The 19,145-nt window shown below is 40.1% G+C and overlaps 1 protein-coding gene across 1 annotated transcript in view; it reads right to left on the bottom strand.

The window, feature by feature from the left end:
• Positions 1 to 18,910, bottom strand: part of fam135b (family with sequence similarity 135 member B) — a gene marked incomplete at both ends in the record, with an annotated part of 45,394 nt that extends 26,484 nt beyond the window's left edge. Inside the window, 3 exons of the mRNA XM_083982100.1 lie at positions 3,593 to 3,732; positions 15,113 to 15,192; positions 18,834 to 18,910. Coding sequence (XP_083838226.1) covers positions 3,593 to 3,732; positions 15,113 to 15,192; positions 18,834 to 18,910 — 297 coding nt within the window. The remainder of the gene's footprint in view (positions 1 to 3,592; positions 3,733 to 15,112; positions 15,193 to 18,833) is intronic.
• Positions 18,911 to 19,145: the final 235 nt, after the last annotated feature.

Below are 19,145 nucleotides of genomic sequence, written 5' to 3'. Positions count from 1 at the left end.
TGTCAGCAGCAGATAACCTCTGGAAGGTTAATGAGCAGGGAGACTTAGGGAGAGCTTACAGTTGAAATCTGATATGCCTTTAAGCTCCTTTGTCTTCCCATACCTTCACATGAACATCTACAATTGGGAATCAGACAGAATATCCACAATAGTCGCGTTTCCACTGCAGGAGTTCCTATAGGAACTACAGGAACCGCTCTTATGGCGATGTGCAACAGTTTCGATCACCGCGAGGTCATTGTGCAGCGTTTTTTTTTTTTTTTTTTTACTGCTCTTGTTGTTGTTTTTTCTGTCAGTATCAGCTTTCTTAAAAAAAAAAAATGCTGTCTCGATCGTCACATAATCCCGCGATTGCCTATTTACCACTCTTTTTCTTTTCTTTTTTTTTTACCAGGCCTACCTACTGCTACTCTCGTCTTTTACTGAGTTATTCTCTTTTTTCCGGCCGTTTTTCCGTTTTTAGTAACGTTGAGTTATAAAAATGCATCTTATTTTGGGGCTTCCTCTTGGTGTCACATGATCCTGCTTTGAGTCTGACCAATCGGCACAGAGTAAATCTGGAGCACACGGTCAGTTAAATAGATTTATTAAGGTGCGGCTGCTAACGTTTGACATGATGTCTTCTTCAGAGCAAACGGAGCCTACTGTGACTGAGGGGATTTAAATCCTGTGCCTGCCTCCCTGATTGGAAGCGCAGGGAACCGCGTCATAGACAGAAGGCTCACATGATTGGTTTCTACATCGCACACCAATACAAATATTATACGAATGAAATACAATCTATCCATAATTCGAAGACATGAAAGATATACAAAATCACAGCAATACAAAAACCATGTCTGGGCACCATTCATAGAAAACAAGACAGAATCTCAAGCCCCACCAGGACATTTTCAGGGCCGATCTGAGTAGGCCTACCTACCCCCAGGTAGGGACTCCGTTCGGCCCCGTAAAAGTTCCTGTAAAAGTTCCCTGTGGGGGAGGTTCCTGCCGTGGAGACACGCCCCGTAAAATTACCCCCAAGTTCCTGCAGTGGAAACGTGCCTATTCAGTTCAGACTAAAGCAGCATTCCCTTCCCTCCAGTGTGCTGCAGACATCTGGGCTGTGGATGTGTGTGTCAGAGAGGCAGCTGAGCTGAGAGATGCTGCACAGGCGTGTCAGCGTGTGAGCTGTGGCTATCATATGGATGATTAGCTTCTAGAGAGGCCATCTTAACGTCCCCGCGTCCCGGCCTCCAGCCTGTCTCATCGCTGTCAACGCTGATCAATTTGAAGTCTGGTGGCTCCCAACAACAACAACAACAACAAAAAGAAAAGGCAGGCAGAGTGGATGTTTGGGGTCGTGCCCGTGGTTAAACCATAGACGACAGTACATCAATAACTGTCTGACGGGTTTACACGCCCCAACCGGGCCAGTCTGGGGCGCAGGCAATTTGCATTTGTCTGTCAATTAAAACTAATTAATTCTATGAGGCACATCATTGAACTTAATAATCCTCTTACTGATTTTATGTCTATAATGGTTTACATAGAGGAAATGTGCCTTATGTAGAATATGGTAGATCAAATCATTCTATCACCTTCTCAAAACCTGTTATCTGTGATTTGACTGAATACTATGGCCACTATAGGGAGCAGAGAGAGGCACATGAGCTGTGGCCCGGCCAGATGTTGCTGCTGGTGGCTATCTTACCTGGAAAAGTCTGTACAGCCTGTTCTACTCATTGTGAACTGCTTCCAAGAAAAGCCACTACAGGCTAAAAGAGGAATTAGTCCAACTGATGATCAATTTGTTTATGCCTGTATTTACGACAGCTCCCGCACTGATGTGGGAGGGGTTTATGTTATGTCTGTGAAACAAAACAATCAATTGTTCCCAATGTCAGGATCAGACTTCATACCTCCCCCGGAAGCTTGGAAGATAAATCTTAGCGGTTGTGTAATGATTATCTAGATAGAAAAAAAAAAAGATTTTATGAATTGCCTCCTTACATGACCTCCCAAGCCTCTGGCCTGCAATAGATTTTGCTTTTAATGTCAAAGGACTTTGGAAATTCTAAAGGTGGTGTATATACTTTAATCATTTCTTTTTTAAAGCGGAGCCTGTGCACAAATAAAGACTTCACCAGTAGCCTTCTATGATTTCATAGGCCTATTTTGATGAAAGCAAAAAAGGGTTCCTGTGCTGTAGTTTGTGATGGGCAGTTTAATAATTACCACTTCAGAACCACAATGGCTCCAATATTAGCGCTGCAGTCAGTAGATCGACAGATTTCAAAGACTCAGATGCTAGTTTTGTAACATCTGAGCCCAGACAACATCTTTTTTTAGGTCGAGATATGAGGCTGTTTTGTTACAGTGTGACAATTCTACCAGGCTGATTTTTAACAGCAATATTGACAATATTCACTATATCAGTTTTTAGTTTTGGGCACGCTAACATTTGCTAATTAGCCTAGCACTAAAAACAATGTAGCTACATCAGTTGTTACTAAGATACTGGAACCCTAACCCTAACCCTAAGGCCAACAGACAGCAGTAGAATCCACTGCTAGCATGCCTTAAAGGGATAGTTCAATATTTTGGAAAATTCACCTATTGCCACTATCCCTGTAGTCATAGGGGAAGGTTCATTACCATTAATTATTGGTGCATGTTGTTTTGAGATCAGCGGGGCAGAGACGTGAGCTGCTCAGTGAACACAATGGAGGTGAATGGTACAGGTCCCCTGTCCCTCATCAAACTCATCAAATACACAATCCAACAACTCCAAAACGCTCTTGTGGAGAAGTTGTGACCTGCACATTCACCACGCTATAAATTATGTGTACAATTACATTACGACACATGAAAAAGATACTTGGAATTACTGTAATTGCACTTTTGAAATCACTGCCCCCAACAGCCGTCTGGAATGTAGTTCTGACTATGCATTTGCCTACAACTCTGTCTCGTGACGTTCCGTTATTATCTCATAGCGTGGTGAATGTTTTTTTCATGTAATTGTTTATTTGTAACCTCAGCATCTGGCATGTAGATTTGTTAACAAGACTTTTGCACCGTCTGGTGACTAATGTCACCAAAAAGGTCCCTAAATGTATAGCAACAGTTTAGTTTAGTTTGTTCATTAGCTTGTTTGTTTGTTAGTTGTTGTTTTATGTTTGTGTTTTATGTTTTATATGGTAAAAATGCTGGGTAGCTTAATTTGGTATGTAGGACAGGCATTAATATAAGCATCATGCTTCTGCCTGTGCCTTTTCAGTCACTATTTTGTCGATAATGTTTTGTGTCGATAATGTTGTTGTATGATGCGACTGAATAAAGAATTTCAATCAAAAAAAACAAACAGATTTAGCTGGCTTGTAATAATTAAAGTTGACTAATACCATGACAGTGGGGGAATGTGTGCTTTAATGCAGCTATGTGTACTTATATACACCTGTTTTCTGTCTATTTTTTAATTAATTGTCATGCATTTTATAGCAGGCTGCTGATAAAATGCAAACACCCAGATGACATCCCCTATTCTTTCTTTTTTTTTTCTTTTGGTAACCAGGAAATGTGTGCAGTAAATGTCACCGGCATGACTCACCCGCTCTCCGTCCAATAGCAGGTGGACTTTGAAGATCATACAGTCGTTCACCACAATCTCCTCATTTCTGTAGAGGATCTGGAATATCCGGCTGAACACAGCGCCGTCGTAGACCCCCGCAGAGCTGAAACTGCATTCTCCTGCAGGGACACAACAGAATGCACAATGACTATCAGCTCAGTGCTACAGTAGTGTCGCTGACTGACTGAATTACAACAGTCAGTGTGTATTTGTCACACAAATGTTATGTAATCTCACATAAATCTCACAGCATGCAGAGATGTTACAGTACAACATAAAACAGTATAACATGAATATTTAATTGATGAGACATATGGGTTGTCTCATCATCATGCCTAAATAAATCCATTCCATTAATATGGTATATACATCACCTAATATTTGCATTATGAGCTCAGCTATGTAACCATATTTGAGAATGTATGACCCGTTCGCAAATCTCACTGTGAGGGATCTGAGTGTGCGCCGTCCAATCTACAATCTACAGCTCTGGAAAAAATTAAGAGACCACTCCTAAAATGATCAGTTTCTCTGGTTTTACTATTTATTGGTATGTGTTTAAGTAAAATTCAATTATTTTTGTTTTGTTTTAATCTATGAACTATTAATACCGACAACATTTCTCCCAAAATTGAAAAAGAAATATTGTCATTTAGAGCTTTATTGGCTAATGACTAAACTAGTCTAAATAACAGAAATATCAAGTCTTTTCAGACCTTGAATAATAATAATAATGCAAAGAAAACATGTTCATATTTATTCCAGCAAGAATATTTTAACTCAGGAAAAGAAAAGCATGAGTGTCATACATGTAGAGATGCTTTTAAGAAACATTTTGTAAAAGTGGTCTCTTGTTTGTTTCGGAATAAAATAAGAGACCACTTTCACAAATGTTTCTTAAAAGCATCTCTACATGTATGACAGTCGTTCTTTTCTTTTCTTTTTTAAACACCGACACAAACACAACTCATTCTACTTAATGAGACACTGATGAGGTCATCACCTGAACCACATCTTATTTTATATAAAAACCACTGCTGGGATGAAACATTGACATGATCCCACAAAAACTGGTTTATAAAGAGTAAAAAAGAGTTAAAATATTCTTGCTGTGTTGTTCAGGAATAAATATGAACATGTTTTCTTTACATTATTATTATTATTATTCAAGGTCTGAAAAGACTTTTTGTATTTTTGTTATTTAGACTAGTTTAGTCATTTTCAGCCAATAAAAGCTCTGAATGACAATATTTTAATTTCAGTTTTGGGAGAAATGTTGTCGGTAGTTGACAGAATAAAACAATTTTTTAAATTCAATTTTACTCAAACACATACCTATAAATAGTAAAACCAGAGAAACTGATCATTTTGGGACTGCATGGTCTCTTCATGTTTTCCAGAGCTGTATGTGTCTGGCACAAAATAGTTCATATTTCCAGCAGTTTAAGTTCCATGCTGCTGCATGCAAACTCAGGCCATCATTCTGTAGAGCTGAAAATATTTAAACGCCATAGAACAAGTAATACATGATACAAGATCAACCATATTCCAAGTCCTAAGAATCTTGAAAAACTGTGGGAAATATCTTTACTTTCTTGCTGTGATGGGCCCATAGACTGTACATAAAAGAGAATGGGTCACATTCACCAAAGCCCGATAGGTCTTTCTAGTGATAACCTCTCAGGAGCAAAAAGGAGGAAGATATCACAGCAGGAGCTTTTTTGATATGCATGGTCAGGGGTGCTTCTAAATCTGCACACATTTTCAAACATTTTTTTTTTTTTTTTTTTTCATGGGTTGAACACATTTATGCATAAAGCCATGTGTACCTATTTGTGCTGTTTCGATTTTCACCATCCCCTATCTTCCAGCTCCTTTTGTGTTTGTAGGGTGTTTACGCTTTGCTACTATAGCGCAGTCTCCCCAGCAGGACTGCAGTCACTGAGGCAGAGCTGCTGTCCAGCTGGGAGCCGGGAGAGCTCTTTGAAATCCCCTGCTGAGGTTGTGCTCTTTTCTGTCTCATTCCTACTCTCCCTCTCCCTCCCTCCCCCCCGCTCCCCTGATAATGCTGTCACTATACTTGCAGCATCAAGCGGCCCCGGCCAGGGTGACGTGGGATGTGTGAGAGCATGAGTGTTGTCAAAGATTTGGTGGATGTGTGACAGGGACGGCATAATCCCTGTGGAGATGTGCTGTGTGGACAGAGTAGTGGCTCTGCGCTGCGGCAGAGCTGACCCATCACCTTCTGTTTCCTCCTATTGCTCTAGGATTCTGTCTCCCGGCTGAGAAAAAGTTTAGGTGCATTAAAGTCTTAGATGAATTACCATAAATGATTCTCTGTGTGTTTGACCTGTGAGGGTTCACACGTGCCCCTCTCCTGGGGGTGGGTGGCCCTTCGGTGTGGCCAAAGTCACATAATCAATGAACTATAGCTGCTGCAGTTGCCCTCTCCCTCACACTCACACAATGCTGTACTGCTTTTGAATGCCAGTTTGTTTTACTATATCGATTAAACATTACACGGTGTACCAGCGGCGCAGAAGTGATAAGAAATTGATAACAAAGCCGTTTTGCTGAGATCTCTGCTCTGACATCGATAGCTGTGCTTGTACAAGAAGAAAGTAAAGACAGTAGCAGCTATACAATGTTGGTTACAGCAACCATGCACACTCAGAACCTAGCACTCGACATCTTCAGACAGTTTAGTTCAGAAATAAATGCTTAGTGTTGAGCCTTTAGTTTAGAGGTGTGTATTGTGAGGTGTACTCAATGTTGTTGTCACAGAATTGTCAATGAAATTGAATCATGTTCCTTGGTTGGATCAAAATGGGGTTCTGACTGTTTGCTAACATTTAGTCAGAATAAAGTGAAGGTCAGTCCAGACCAAGCAGCAGAACCACTGACTGCACACTATTTGAACTGAACCTTTCATGTATACACTTTAATGGGATAGTTCAACATTTTCTGTGGAATAACTGCCCCGGACGGGAACACGCATCAGCGGTTTTGCATGAATTTGCCTCTAAAACAACTCTGTCTGGTAACGTTGTGTTATTATCTCATAGTGTGGTGAATGTGCAGGTCACAACTTGTCCACCAGAGCGTTGTGGAGTTGTTGGATTGTGTATTTTGAGTTTGATGAGGGAAACCAAGAAATCCCATTAGCCTCCGTAGCGTAGCTCTGAGCAGCTCACGGCTCTGCTCCGCCGTTCTAAAAATAGCTTACACCTACAAAGGTAACGAACCTACTCCTAAAACTATATGGATTATTGCAAAAGGCCAATTTGCCAAAATGTTGAACTATCCCTTTAATACCAGTTAGAGGTATCTGCCAGTTTAAAGTGAATGCCTAATCTCAAAATAGTCAAAAAGAACTGATGGTCAAACAATTATAAGATATAAGCCAAAACTGTAACTTTTTAACGCAAAGTCAAAAGCCAAAATATTGATTATCATATCTCATCTTAGTATCTCAGGATTTTATGACATAATGTTGATTATAGTACTAAGCAGGCAAGAAATTAAAGCAAGTCTAGTTGTACATGAATTAATTCTACATTCTAAAGGTGATACATGACAAAAATGAAAAAGCTCTTTGCTTCAAATGTACTTTTGAAACGTTACTTATTTGGAAAGACTCTTTGACGGAAAGTCAAACCCGTGGCCTTTAAAGTCTCCATTATGTCAGAATGAGATGAATTTGAATGAAATGCAATGAGAATCTTCACAGATAGATTTCATCGATCTCCTTGTCTTTTCCTGGCAGAGATGGTCTTCACTAAATGTCAGAGTAAAGTACAGTTTGCAGAAAGGTTTGCTAACACTGTGAAAAACTTGTGGTGTTGAATAGCATCTCCATCCTGTTCTTGTGGGATATAAATGCGATCAGAACAGATTGTACTGCTCCCATTCATGTTTATAGTGTGTTAAACCAACAGAAACACATCAAACCCAGCCTGTTTCTACATTTTGGTCGACTGCAGTTCTCACAGGTGTTGGGGCGTTATCACATCCTGCACATTAAAACCTGCTGAAATGCCCTTAAGCTTTAGCCACAGTAAGTCTGTGCTGGAAATAATCTGCTTTTCAGCCTCTGGTGCTCTACATCTGCTGTGTGTGTGTGTGTGCTTATGTGTGGGTGTGGGTGTGTGCTCGTCACTCCCTATCAGTAAAACACACAAAACTCTCCACGCAGTGTTGCTCTTGGTGATACTCGTACGAGGGGAGTATCTTAGCCGGTGCACTTGGACTAAACCGTAAACGGCAAATCCAATTCTCCTCGTTAACATTCAAGACTTGAAAATCACCGTGTTATTGTGCGTGAATCACCGTCATTAAATGCTTCGGTTGAGTGTGTGGCACGATCCTTCACACACAATTCATTTGTCTGAAGGGCACCGACAATTGAAATGTCAAGCGTACACTTTTGCAGAGAACACAGTAAGTTATTATTTCCTGTGTCTGTGTATGATGAATGTGTTTCCTGTGGCTGCTCAGAGTGCCGCCCGCTGCATTTATGCTCAGGATTCAGCCTGTGAGGTGTACGGGCTTAATACACGACCTTGTGAAAGGAGCTGCAAATGGGGAGGGAAGAGGGGAAGAGGGGAGGGGGGAGGGGGGAGGGCTGCAGCCTTCCAATTACAATATGGATATGATCCTCTCTGTAATGTACAACGCTGCAGAGTTCCTTATTTGACACATATGCCTGGAAAAATATAGGATGGCAGTCAGTGGCTTATGGTATATAGGCTGCAGAGCTTTAGAGCAGCTATGGATAGAAATAAATATTGATCACAGGCATGTCGTGCAAGGTGAATATAATAAAGCGACAATGTAGTGCACGTTGATAAGCATAAATCTCTAAAGAATAGTTCAGCATTTTTGTAAAGACTTACTGGATTTCCTTCTCAGTGTGTGTGAGATTAGAAGATGAGGACGTAAAGCACTAGTGAAACCATCCTCCAGCCTGCGTCAGATGTGTGGTTTGCTGGTATAGATGGTGAACATAATAGTAAACCAGTATAGACACTCGGCATAAGACACGTATAAGGCTAAGATATTTGTTTGGACTCTGAACAGAGCCAGGCTGTGCCATGCTAGGTTTTATCCTAAACTAAGCCACATCTGACCCTCAGTTATGAATATATGAGTCAGATGTTTCATCCTGTATTTTAGCATTTTTTGTATTTGTGTGTGACAATAGTGTGTAATAGACAAACATGTTTTTGAATACTTGCTTTTCTATGCAATTCAGAATGTGTGGGACTGTGCAATACAACACAGTTATATGGTAACACTTACACTATTACTGTATAAGTATTGGTTAAGCATTAATTACTGAATTCATCATTTATAACACATGAATACTTAATAGTATGTAGTTTTGAAACACATTTGAAAATGTTTTACTCATCATTGATAAGCACTAACTGTATTTATAAACTACATACTAATGAGTATTCATGTGTTATAAATGAAGAATTCAGTATTTATTAATGCTTAACTAATGCTTAATAGTGTGTAGTGTTAGCCAATTGTACTGCTGATGGACAATCTTATTTTTACTGCACAGACATGTTTCATCTTTCAATTTTTCATCTATTGTCGTGTCACTCCTCTGTTCGTACACATGGTTTGTTGAATCTACTGTATGTACTGTGTTGTGTCTGGTATTTCCCTCAGGGGACAATAACATTTGATTGATTGATTGATTGATTGATCATGATTTCAGCTCAACACCAAATTTAAACCAAAATAATTGTCTTCCTGGGGGCAGAAGAATTGAGCTAAATACTACATTAAATCACCTTTAAAGGGATACTTCACCTAAAATCAACTTGCAACTTTTTCATGTTGCAGCTTCAGGACACTTGGGTCAGTCCAGACCAGCAGTATGGAGATGTTTGGATGTTTCATAGTGTGTGTTTTGGACGAAGTGAACTCTATCCGCCGCCATTATATAAAAACCCGCTACCAGTCGGACCCCTCTGGAACTCCTAAAGAGTTTTGATGACTTACTGTAGGAAGTTCTCCATACCTTTCCTTGGCATGACGGTGAGTAGATGATTGGTGAATTATCGATTTTGGGTGAAGTATCCCTTTAAGTTGATACAATGACTTTATTCCACAAACTAGTGGCCATTCACACATGAAGCGAACACAACATTGGTAGTCATCTGGATCATTGTTTCTGTGTGATATGCACCGTCATGCTCTCCCCTCTCACATACACACATGTGGCCCACTGGAATTATATTATGATCATATTGGTTATGGCCCATGGCCACACCAACACATAGACATGTTATTGATTTCTCACTCGCTGCAAAGAAAGCTTATGAGCTTATTTCACTAAAGCTTTTAATTACTTCAGTGCATGTATTCTATCAACTATGAACTGTCTATCAACTGTTCCTTACCTGACATCATGTAAAATGCAACTCCTGCATTTAGCACCCTAAAATAGAGCTATTGAGAGCAAGACTACTGAACTGCTATTTTTATCATTTTCATTGCAAATCTATTAATATTTTTCGGCTACTTTAGTATTTCTTTCCATTCATAATGAGGTGAGGAGCGAAGTCTTCCCTGCTGGTTCTCCTGTCACTGTGATGCTGCAGAAAACACTCGACATGACATGAATCACTGTCACGGCTCAGACTAAGACACATCGCCTTCACAATAAGCCCCCTCCCTGCTGACACACATGTACACACACACATTGTGACTCTGCTAAAGCTGTGAAAGCATGGAAACCGATACTGAATCTCCCTCTAAGCTATTACCATGACTTTAATATATGTCTAAAACTAAAACACCTACTCTTAATATACAGCAACACCAAACAGTTAAAACCTCACTGTCTTCACAATTCAAGAAGTCCTCATTAGAGCTGCGGGCTGCACTGTCCACGCTTGCACAGCTACGTCTGAACACACACACACACACACACACATATGCACACACACGGTGCTTCAGTCATGACAAGCTAAAAATAGCCATTATTACTGTGAATCAGTATTGCCAGTGAAACGGCTTCCTGCATTGCCAGAGATTCAGATTTGAACGCTTGGGCAGGTTCAGAAACACTCCGTCGCAACCTATGAATACAAAAGAGGACGAGGCATGAGGCTCTTTATGATAGAAACCATCTGCAAGTATTTAGAAATTCAAAGATGTAAAAATGCAAGTAAAGTGCCAGGTTTATTACCATCTTACCTGATGGGTTGGTTGTTTAGTGTTGGTTGTTTTATTTGTTGGTTATCTACAGGACTTTTAATTAAGACACAAACCTTTGATCAATTTAGATTTAGAGAAAAGGTTTAATGCTCTAAGCATAAATTACCCCTCCCTAAGCTACCTGATAAATAGAACAACCCAACAGGAGAAAACGAGATCTGTAAAACTCTAAAGCTAAAGTGTTCCAACAACTGCAACACATTTTTGGTATTTCATTTCAAGTTGTTGATGCATGAAGACATGTTTGTGATTTTTAATACCATCTTCTCCCTGAGGCTTCTCTCTGAAGCTGCAGTCACACCAGGTTAGTCAAAGGATCTGAGCCTCTCGAGCTGAGGGTGGTGGCTGTTTTTTGTGACATCACAATGTTACAGAAGTCCTGACAGCTCATTTTAAAGCTCAGTTTACGAATATGGGCAATGTGCATTTTATCCATAGCACACTTTTATACTTTCAGACTATAGACCTGCTTTATAATCGGTGTTGACATGAATATCTGCACATTCTACAATATATGACATTTCACTTTTACTTCTAAATGGAGTGTTTTGTATAACACAACAACAAAGAAACAGACAACTTGGCCCCTGAGCCAACTCACTTCATGAGTCCACTCTATTTTCTTGACAATAAATTATATTATACATGCTGATTTACTATTGAATATTGCAGCTATAGGTCATATGGTCGTTCTGAATTAGATAAGTAGATCCGCTCTAACCAGCAGAGGGCATATAACTCTGAAGTCAGTCCCCACCTATATGCATGGGGAAGTGTATCTCTACAAATCACTGTTAATCATTGATATCAGTCATTTTTTGAAATCATAAACTTCAGCAGTTGTGTTGCTCATAACATCATTTATTTGGCTATAAATGTTTAGTTTCAGATGATACCAAACATGCCTTTGAGGAATGAATGAACAATTCTACCTTAGCATTGCAAACACAACTGATCCTTATGTTAAGAAATGTTATATTGTACTATTTCACACTTCTCATGACAGTGTTCTGTGGTTCTCTCTGCTGGATTGCAGCATGTTCAGCTTTAAGTCTATTCTGCTCTATTCAGTCAGAAATCTGTCATTGTGACAAGAGGAAATATTTCTCCTGGAACACAGACATTCCAATAACATTTTATATGTTTCCCAAACATCTCGACAAAATCAGCCAAGCATTACGAAGAAAACCAAGAGCCAAGCAAACCATAACTGAAACTGATTTATATTTGAAACAAGTGAGACCATCTTGTACCCATTTGGTGTCGGAAGACTATGCTGTTATAAATGCAAGCTATTTTCTGCAGTGTGACTTAGTCAGTCTTCAGTCCAAAGACAGCCAAAAGTCCTAAATCACTGAGACATGGTGGCGTCATAAAATTCCCAGACACCACTCCCCTTCTCTGATGTATAACTTTGAAAGCTGGGACAATCGCAGGGACACAAATACATACATATTTGTCACATCGTCCACAATGATGAGACAAAAGCTGTGTGTTTTCCTGCTGTGTTATCTAATGTATGCATTTCTCTCTCTCTCTCTCTCTCCATGTTTCCCTAACCTACTCTCAACAAAGCCAACAAACAACAGGCAGACAAACTGCATGGCTGTTTTATTTTCAGTCATGTCTCTCCTCTGAATCCACAGAGGTCAGGGATAGAGCCTGGCTACAAAGGAATGAGTCTGTGGGAAGACTACAATCCAGATAACGACGTGTTCATATTCCACATCCATATGATTCACCACCATGCACTTACTGCACACTAAATATATAACACTAAAGATTACTGTTTACACACAGACTTCAAAGACAACCCTCACCAAGGCAGTGTGTGTTATTCAGGCACAAACCATGTGTTCATGAACCGATTCACGGTGTAATGTGAGATTTTCTCACACTCTGTCCCCTTTGGTCGGCGGAGCCACTGATTGGATAAAGTCCAACATGTTCAAGCACGGCCTAAACTCTGGGGACCAGAGTCAGACTAACAGCATGTTGAAGCTCATTAAGATGTTTGATTAAAATACGACTGGCCAAATCACTGTTGGACAGTCAGTATTAATGCAATACTGACAGACAGTGTTGACTTATATGTGTACTAGGGGTGTACAGCCAGTGCACTATTCGGAATCGGATTCGGGCTTTTTAAAAAAAACTTCGGATTCGGATTTGGGAAGAAAGCGGAAGTGGGTGCACTGACTTCAGCTGAGCTATTGCTATGCCGAGCTAGCCGGCTAACTTCCACTTTAGCTCTCAGCTAACTAGAACGGGAATAAAATAATTTAATCATGCAGCTGTTCTAGACTTTCCAAATGTAATCGGACTGAATGGATCAAATTCTGGAAGAGAAACGAGTCGTTTCGCGGGGGTTGTGACACTCAAAAAAAAAGATCCACCGTTTTATAGACGCTTCTTTTCCCATTATTGTCTATGGGAAAAACGCTAAGTTGTTGAACGGTGACCCTGGTGACCCTGGTGACACTTCCTGTCTACTGTAATGCAATGCATGCAGGGAGTTGCTATTTCTTAGCAACCCCAACGTGAACTAGACACAAATGAAACAGGGTGACTCAGTGCTGCTGCTCTTGTTTGGCTCTACCATAGACTGTAAAAAATATGGACGTAGCATCCGTGACGTCACCCATTGGTTTTGGGGAGTCGTTTTTGTGACTCAAATATGGCGGCCTGAACAGCGCCATGTTGGATTTACCGGCCGAGAACCCGCCCACTGGCCTCGAAGCAGCTTGTCTCCGGACCGCTCCGGACCTGTCACTCAACGTTTCTGCGTCCTAATTGGCCAGAATTTTAACCTAATAACAGTAAAACGGTAGAGTTACAAAAAAAATCACCCCCCTCAGAGTGTGTGCGGGGGTAGAAACTATCGATTGAGACCAAAAAACGTTCTGACACCAGGCTTTGATCATGTTTGTTGAGGATGTAAAGGCTGCGATTTTAACATGGGGGTCTATGGAGAATGCTGCTTTCTGACACCAGCCCCCAGAGGAAGCTGAGAGGATTGCAGTTTGTTGAACGCGGAAGTGAGCTTCATTTCTCAGACCCACAACTGCCCCCTTGCGCTCTACTCTTGTTGTGCTTCTATGGCGGCGCACCAACGTTAAGGTGCATTAGCGCCACCTACTGTGTTAGAGTGTGAACCAGAATCACCTGGTTATGTTGCTGTTGCTGATCCAAACGTTTCTTTTTCTTTAGAAAAAATCTCCAGAATCATGAGGAGAAACTTCGAACAGCAAAACTATTCGGGATCAAAGCATTATTCGTGTACTTCCGAATACATATTCGGGTTCGGGTATGTGTACAATAGAGTGTTTGTCCAATGCCCTTACTCATCGCCAGTGATGCCACAATCTGAGTAAATGTCTGTATCCTAAACTGATGAATACATTTATTTATACTGCTGTAGTTTCTGTATATTGTACCTCATATAGCCTATTAGACTTCTTGCTTTTCTCCAAAAAGCTATTTGTCTTTATTAAATATACATAACAGAACACATGAGTGGATTACTGAACAGGCACACATTTTATTTTCAAACAAGAAATGTTGACCCCCAAATATTTCTGGCCCCCGGGACAAAGCCTCAGTTTTAAGTGACTGGTAAAAGTCAAAGCAAAAAAAGAAGCAGAATGACTAGAGAAAGAGGTCCAGAGCAGAAACACAATCACACAAAGTGTGTGTGTGACTGAAAATTGCTACAGAGAGATGCAAAATGACCAGAAGAACAAACCAAATGGCATCAATGACATACAAAGATACCACACTGAAATGAAAAAAAGCTACAACATGACACAGCTGTCAGTGACTGCAGAGAGGCACAAAACCACCTCAAAGTGGTAGAAAATGACCACAGGGATGGGCTGAATGACTGCAAGCAGAGATAAAACAGACTACAAAACACAGAACAATACGACATAAGCATGAAGAAATGACCACATACAGTATGAGAACAACAGGTGACAATGCAGCCCCTCCATGACCCAGGAGGCTACAGTCTGCGCTCTGGTCTGTAAAACCTAAAACCTTCAGCCCCCTCACGAGTCAAACCAGTTGGTGTTTGCAGAGTGAATGTGATGGGAAAGTGCAAAAACTGATTACGATTACTGAGAAGCAATGTAGCAAAATGGGAGCTTATCCACCGGTAAGAATGAGGATTGTGTTGACAGATTTGTGAAGTCTATGTCGAAAAACACTGTGTGTGCGTGCGTGCGTGTGTGTGAGGGTGTCAACATTACTTTGCCTTACCTGCATTGTCTTGTGTTGTTGCTATCAACCTGTGGGGCACTCGAGGTGAGACCTTCAGCCCTGCTCGTACCTGGTAGAAACTGACGGAAGGACACAAAGACAACAGTTACACATCATCTACCAAGGAAGTAAACCATATATGTAGTCAAATATACTGTATACAATAGTGGGTTGCTGGAATTCAGTCTTGTGTAATGTTTGGATTTAAAGGTCCAGTGTGTAATATTTGTCAAGGTTTATTGGCAAAATCTGAATTTAAAAAAATGATAGAATCGGAATGCTAGATGTGACTTGTTTCCCCTCATTTTAGACACAGATTTGTATTTTATTTTATTTCATTTCTGTTTTATCTGTTTCAGTAAAAAAAAAATCTGATTTTTTTTCTGGTATTTGTGAGGTCAAAATGACATTGACCTTTGGCCAACTTTAATCAGTTGAGTCCAAGTGAGTATTTGTGTCAAATCTGAGGAAATCAACTTGATCACATGAATAGATATACAACCTGAAACATGAATACAATCATGCCACAAAAAAGGATTATTTGGAGATTTATTCACACTAAGATTTAAACTGCATTTCCACCACCAACAGTGTGAATTACATGAGTTTAGGTCAAATATGATGAGATTTATTCCTGTTGTAGCATGGGTTACACTGCTTTTACATAATAATTGTAACAAGTGCCGCTTCAAAGTTTCCAGACTGCTCTGCATGACATGGATGACAAGTTACCAAAGTCATGTAAAACAAAACCAGGCACGAATTGTACAAATGTCGCTAAATTATTAAAGGATGAAGGGCAAATGGCTATTAATAATGGAACAGACATAATAATGCATCTCTATTCAAAGGCTGTTAAGTATAGACTGTGGATGGTATCAGATGGGTGCTATAATTCTACATTCAACATCCCAGGTAAAATGAAAATGTATTGATCTGAGTAACAGCAGTCTATGAAACAGGTTGCCTTCCTATTATTTACATGGCATCCCAGACTACATGCAAAAAAAGGAAACGTGTCTCTGAAAAGGTCACTTTGACAGTTCAAGTCGATGCAGCTTTGTGTAAAAGCACATCTCAGCTCTCCAGAGACACATCGGCGGGATGGGAGACCTCAGCACGGCTGTGAACACAGTCATCACATCAGTGCGTTAGTGACAGCGCTCCTAAAGATGGAGGCCTGACGGAGGAGAGCACGGAGAAAAAAGAGGATTTGGAAGGCTGGTGTATAAATAAGGGCTGTTTGTGGAATCAGACTTGTCACCAGTCTGAGGCTGATCCTCAGATACAATCTGTGTGCTTGATTGTTATTGATCAATAAAAGTCATCTCTGTTTACTTAAACTATTAGGAGTAAATGGATGCACGAAGGCATATCTAAATATTTCTGGCTAGAGATGGAAGAAAACTGAACCTATCAGAAGTTTTCATTTTCTTTACACAGATATCTGTATAAACAACATTAGGAAAATGCATTTGGTTCGTAATTTAAGCATCTGAAGTCTTGCGCTCTGACTTCGCCTCCATTAGTGAGAACTTAAAGTGCTGTGCTTATTGACATTGCCTTCTTTACAAATCAAATGCAGATTTAATCACTATTTTTAATGCAATCAGTGTACAACTGAGGCCTTAAGTGTACAGCTGCACGTTCCCCAGTCATGGTGCAGGGTTTAGTATTGATTTCAGCAATTACATTTCAGTGTGTGGAGATGTGTAGGTCCTTGAACTACTCTGATTCTGCAGTGCTTCATTTTTTTTTTTTTTTTTTTTACATTGGGATCCAGTTCTTTTCAGCGTTCGCATCAGATCTGCGCTGCTGCTGCTGCCGCTGCTATCCAAAGCAACATGGGAACTGGTAAAAACAAACATATTAGTGCACTCAGCTGAAGGGATTACCATGATAAAGCTCCAGCCCAGCCCATTTGAGGAGGGAAAATAATTTTGATAAAGCTGGTGTTTCAACGAGCCGGAGGCCGACCAGATGAGAGGATTTAATCTTCCTGCAGACGCATCATGGCAGGATCAACATGGCCCCCTTTTTATGGCAAAGACTACCATGGACAAATAAACTGGAAAAGCTAAAATTGCATGTTAGCTGTTTCATTGCACATTCCTTATTAATCTGCTTATTGAAACAGTCCCATTTATTCCATGTGTTTATTCTGTGTTATTTCCTCCATGTTTATGTTCTTAGGGCACCACTGTCATATACAATAGGACTGAAGAGGTTGTCATGCCTCTTTTTGTTATTTGACAGAATAACTGCCATATGTAATAAATAATAAAAATCCCAAATAAATCCAGATTTGCTCTGTGCTTTTTTGATAATATTTAGGTTAAATATATATATAAATACACAGATAATAGGCTAACTTAGCCACACTAGAATCAAACTAAGAGTTAGCAGTTAGAATATGCTAGCTAGTTGTACTTTTAGGCCATGTTACTGTGGCTGGTGTACTCTTAGAAAAATGTACAGATATTTCTAAGGCATAATGTTTCTTGGTCCCAGTTCAGTCATGCATGTATTCATTCATTCTCTGCCTGTATTACTCATTATCACTGACTCCTGTCATGTGGTGTCAGACCCTGCAGTAACCCAGTAACTCCCTGACTCCTCCCGGCCCACGCTATACCCTCTCACCTGTTCATAATTCCACCTATTCAGGTATTATGCTCTTTGTAGCTGTGCAGTGTCTGTGTTTTTATTATTATTATTTCACCTTTTGTCCTTTCTCTGCCTTTTCTGCATCATTGTGATTCTGGTCTCAGTGATTCCATTTAGGGCAGATAAATCAGTATGAAAAATGTAGTTAACCCATCAGCAGGGGAAACAGGGTCAATGTAATTTACAAAACAATAATAAAACAATTAAAATGTGCCTTAATTATTCCAGGATGAGTAATACCTTTATTAGTCTTTAGCCTTTATTTTCCATTTAGCAATGTTATAATGAGTTGAAGGGAAAATGTATTGTGTACAGAGGTCATGCAATCTGCCTTTAATTTGCAGTTCCTAAATCAATTAGCACAGATCACCTGAATACAGGGATATATTGTTGTGATCAAATTAAACAGCTTAATCCAAGGAATGGTTTTGATCTTCTTGCTGACTATAAACATCATGACGCACAGGAGAAGTGAGAACACATCTGAGATTCCTTCACCTGCATGTGGACCACCTGTTCAGCTCATGGCTTCTGTCACAATCTAATTTGTTAATATCAACATTGACTGCTGCATATTGACTTTCTTTAATTTTCTTTTCTTTTCTGACATTCACCCGGGCCTCTCCATGCTGAGCCCTCTCTCTCTCAGAAACACTCCGGACACATCTGTCAAAGTGAGGCTGAGCCACATCACAATGCCGTATTTGGCCTTTGCAAACAGAAATTGTGTACATGTATATTTGCATATAAAGCATGGATGAGGGATTTGATCGCAGGTGGTCACTCGGTACAGTATGCGAGTGCCAAATGTATTTTCACTTGTGATCTGAACAGGGACTTGGATGTTTAAGTTGTGAATGCAGGTTTTTCTTTTCTGTTCAGTCAGGGCATTTTTGTGGAAGAAAATGAAAAGAACAAAGCAGCTATAGTTTTGACAAATAAAAAATGTGTGTATCCTTTGTCAGCAATCAACAGTGAGTGTATTTGCTGACGGGCCAGGTAAACAAAAGTCATGACTCTAGAGATGTGATTTCTGCAGAGATAAATTGCTTACCCCCTCTGAAAGAGATCCACATTGTGAAACTTGTGCAACTCTACAGAAAACTCCAGTGTTCCCTGTACTTCAGACATGATATAATCCCACTCATCACCTGTCGGAAGAGAAGACAACCAGTAAGTATGACATATCAGGCAAAATAAGCAACAATGAGACAGAATCCACAGTGAAAACTAAGGCAAATTATGACATTTCTAAAACCAGCTCACACTGTTCTTTCTTCTGTGCTGAGTTGTTGTGACTCATACAGGCCAGTGTGGAGGACTGACGTATGAGACCATCTTAGAACACAGTCCTCATCCTCACTGC

The sequence above is a fragment of the Trachurus trachurus genome (assembly GCF_905171665.1).
Source record: "Trachurus trachurus genome assembly, chromosome: 11".
Classification (NCBI taxonomy): domain Eukaryota; kingdom Metazoa; phylum Chordata; class Actinopteri; order Carangiformes; family Carangidae; genus Trachurus; species Trachurus trachurus.
The sequence above is the reverse complement of the archived record's forward strand: the minus strand, read 5'-3'. Positions and strand labels throughout refer to the sequence as shown.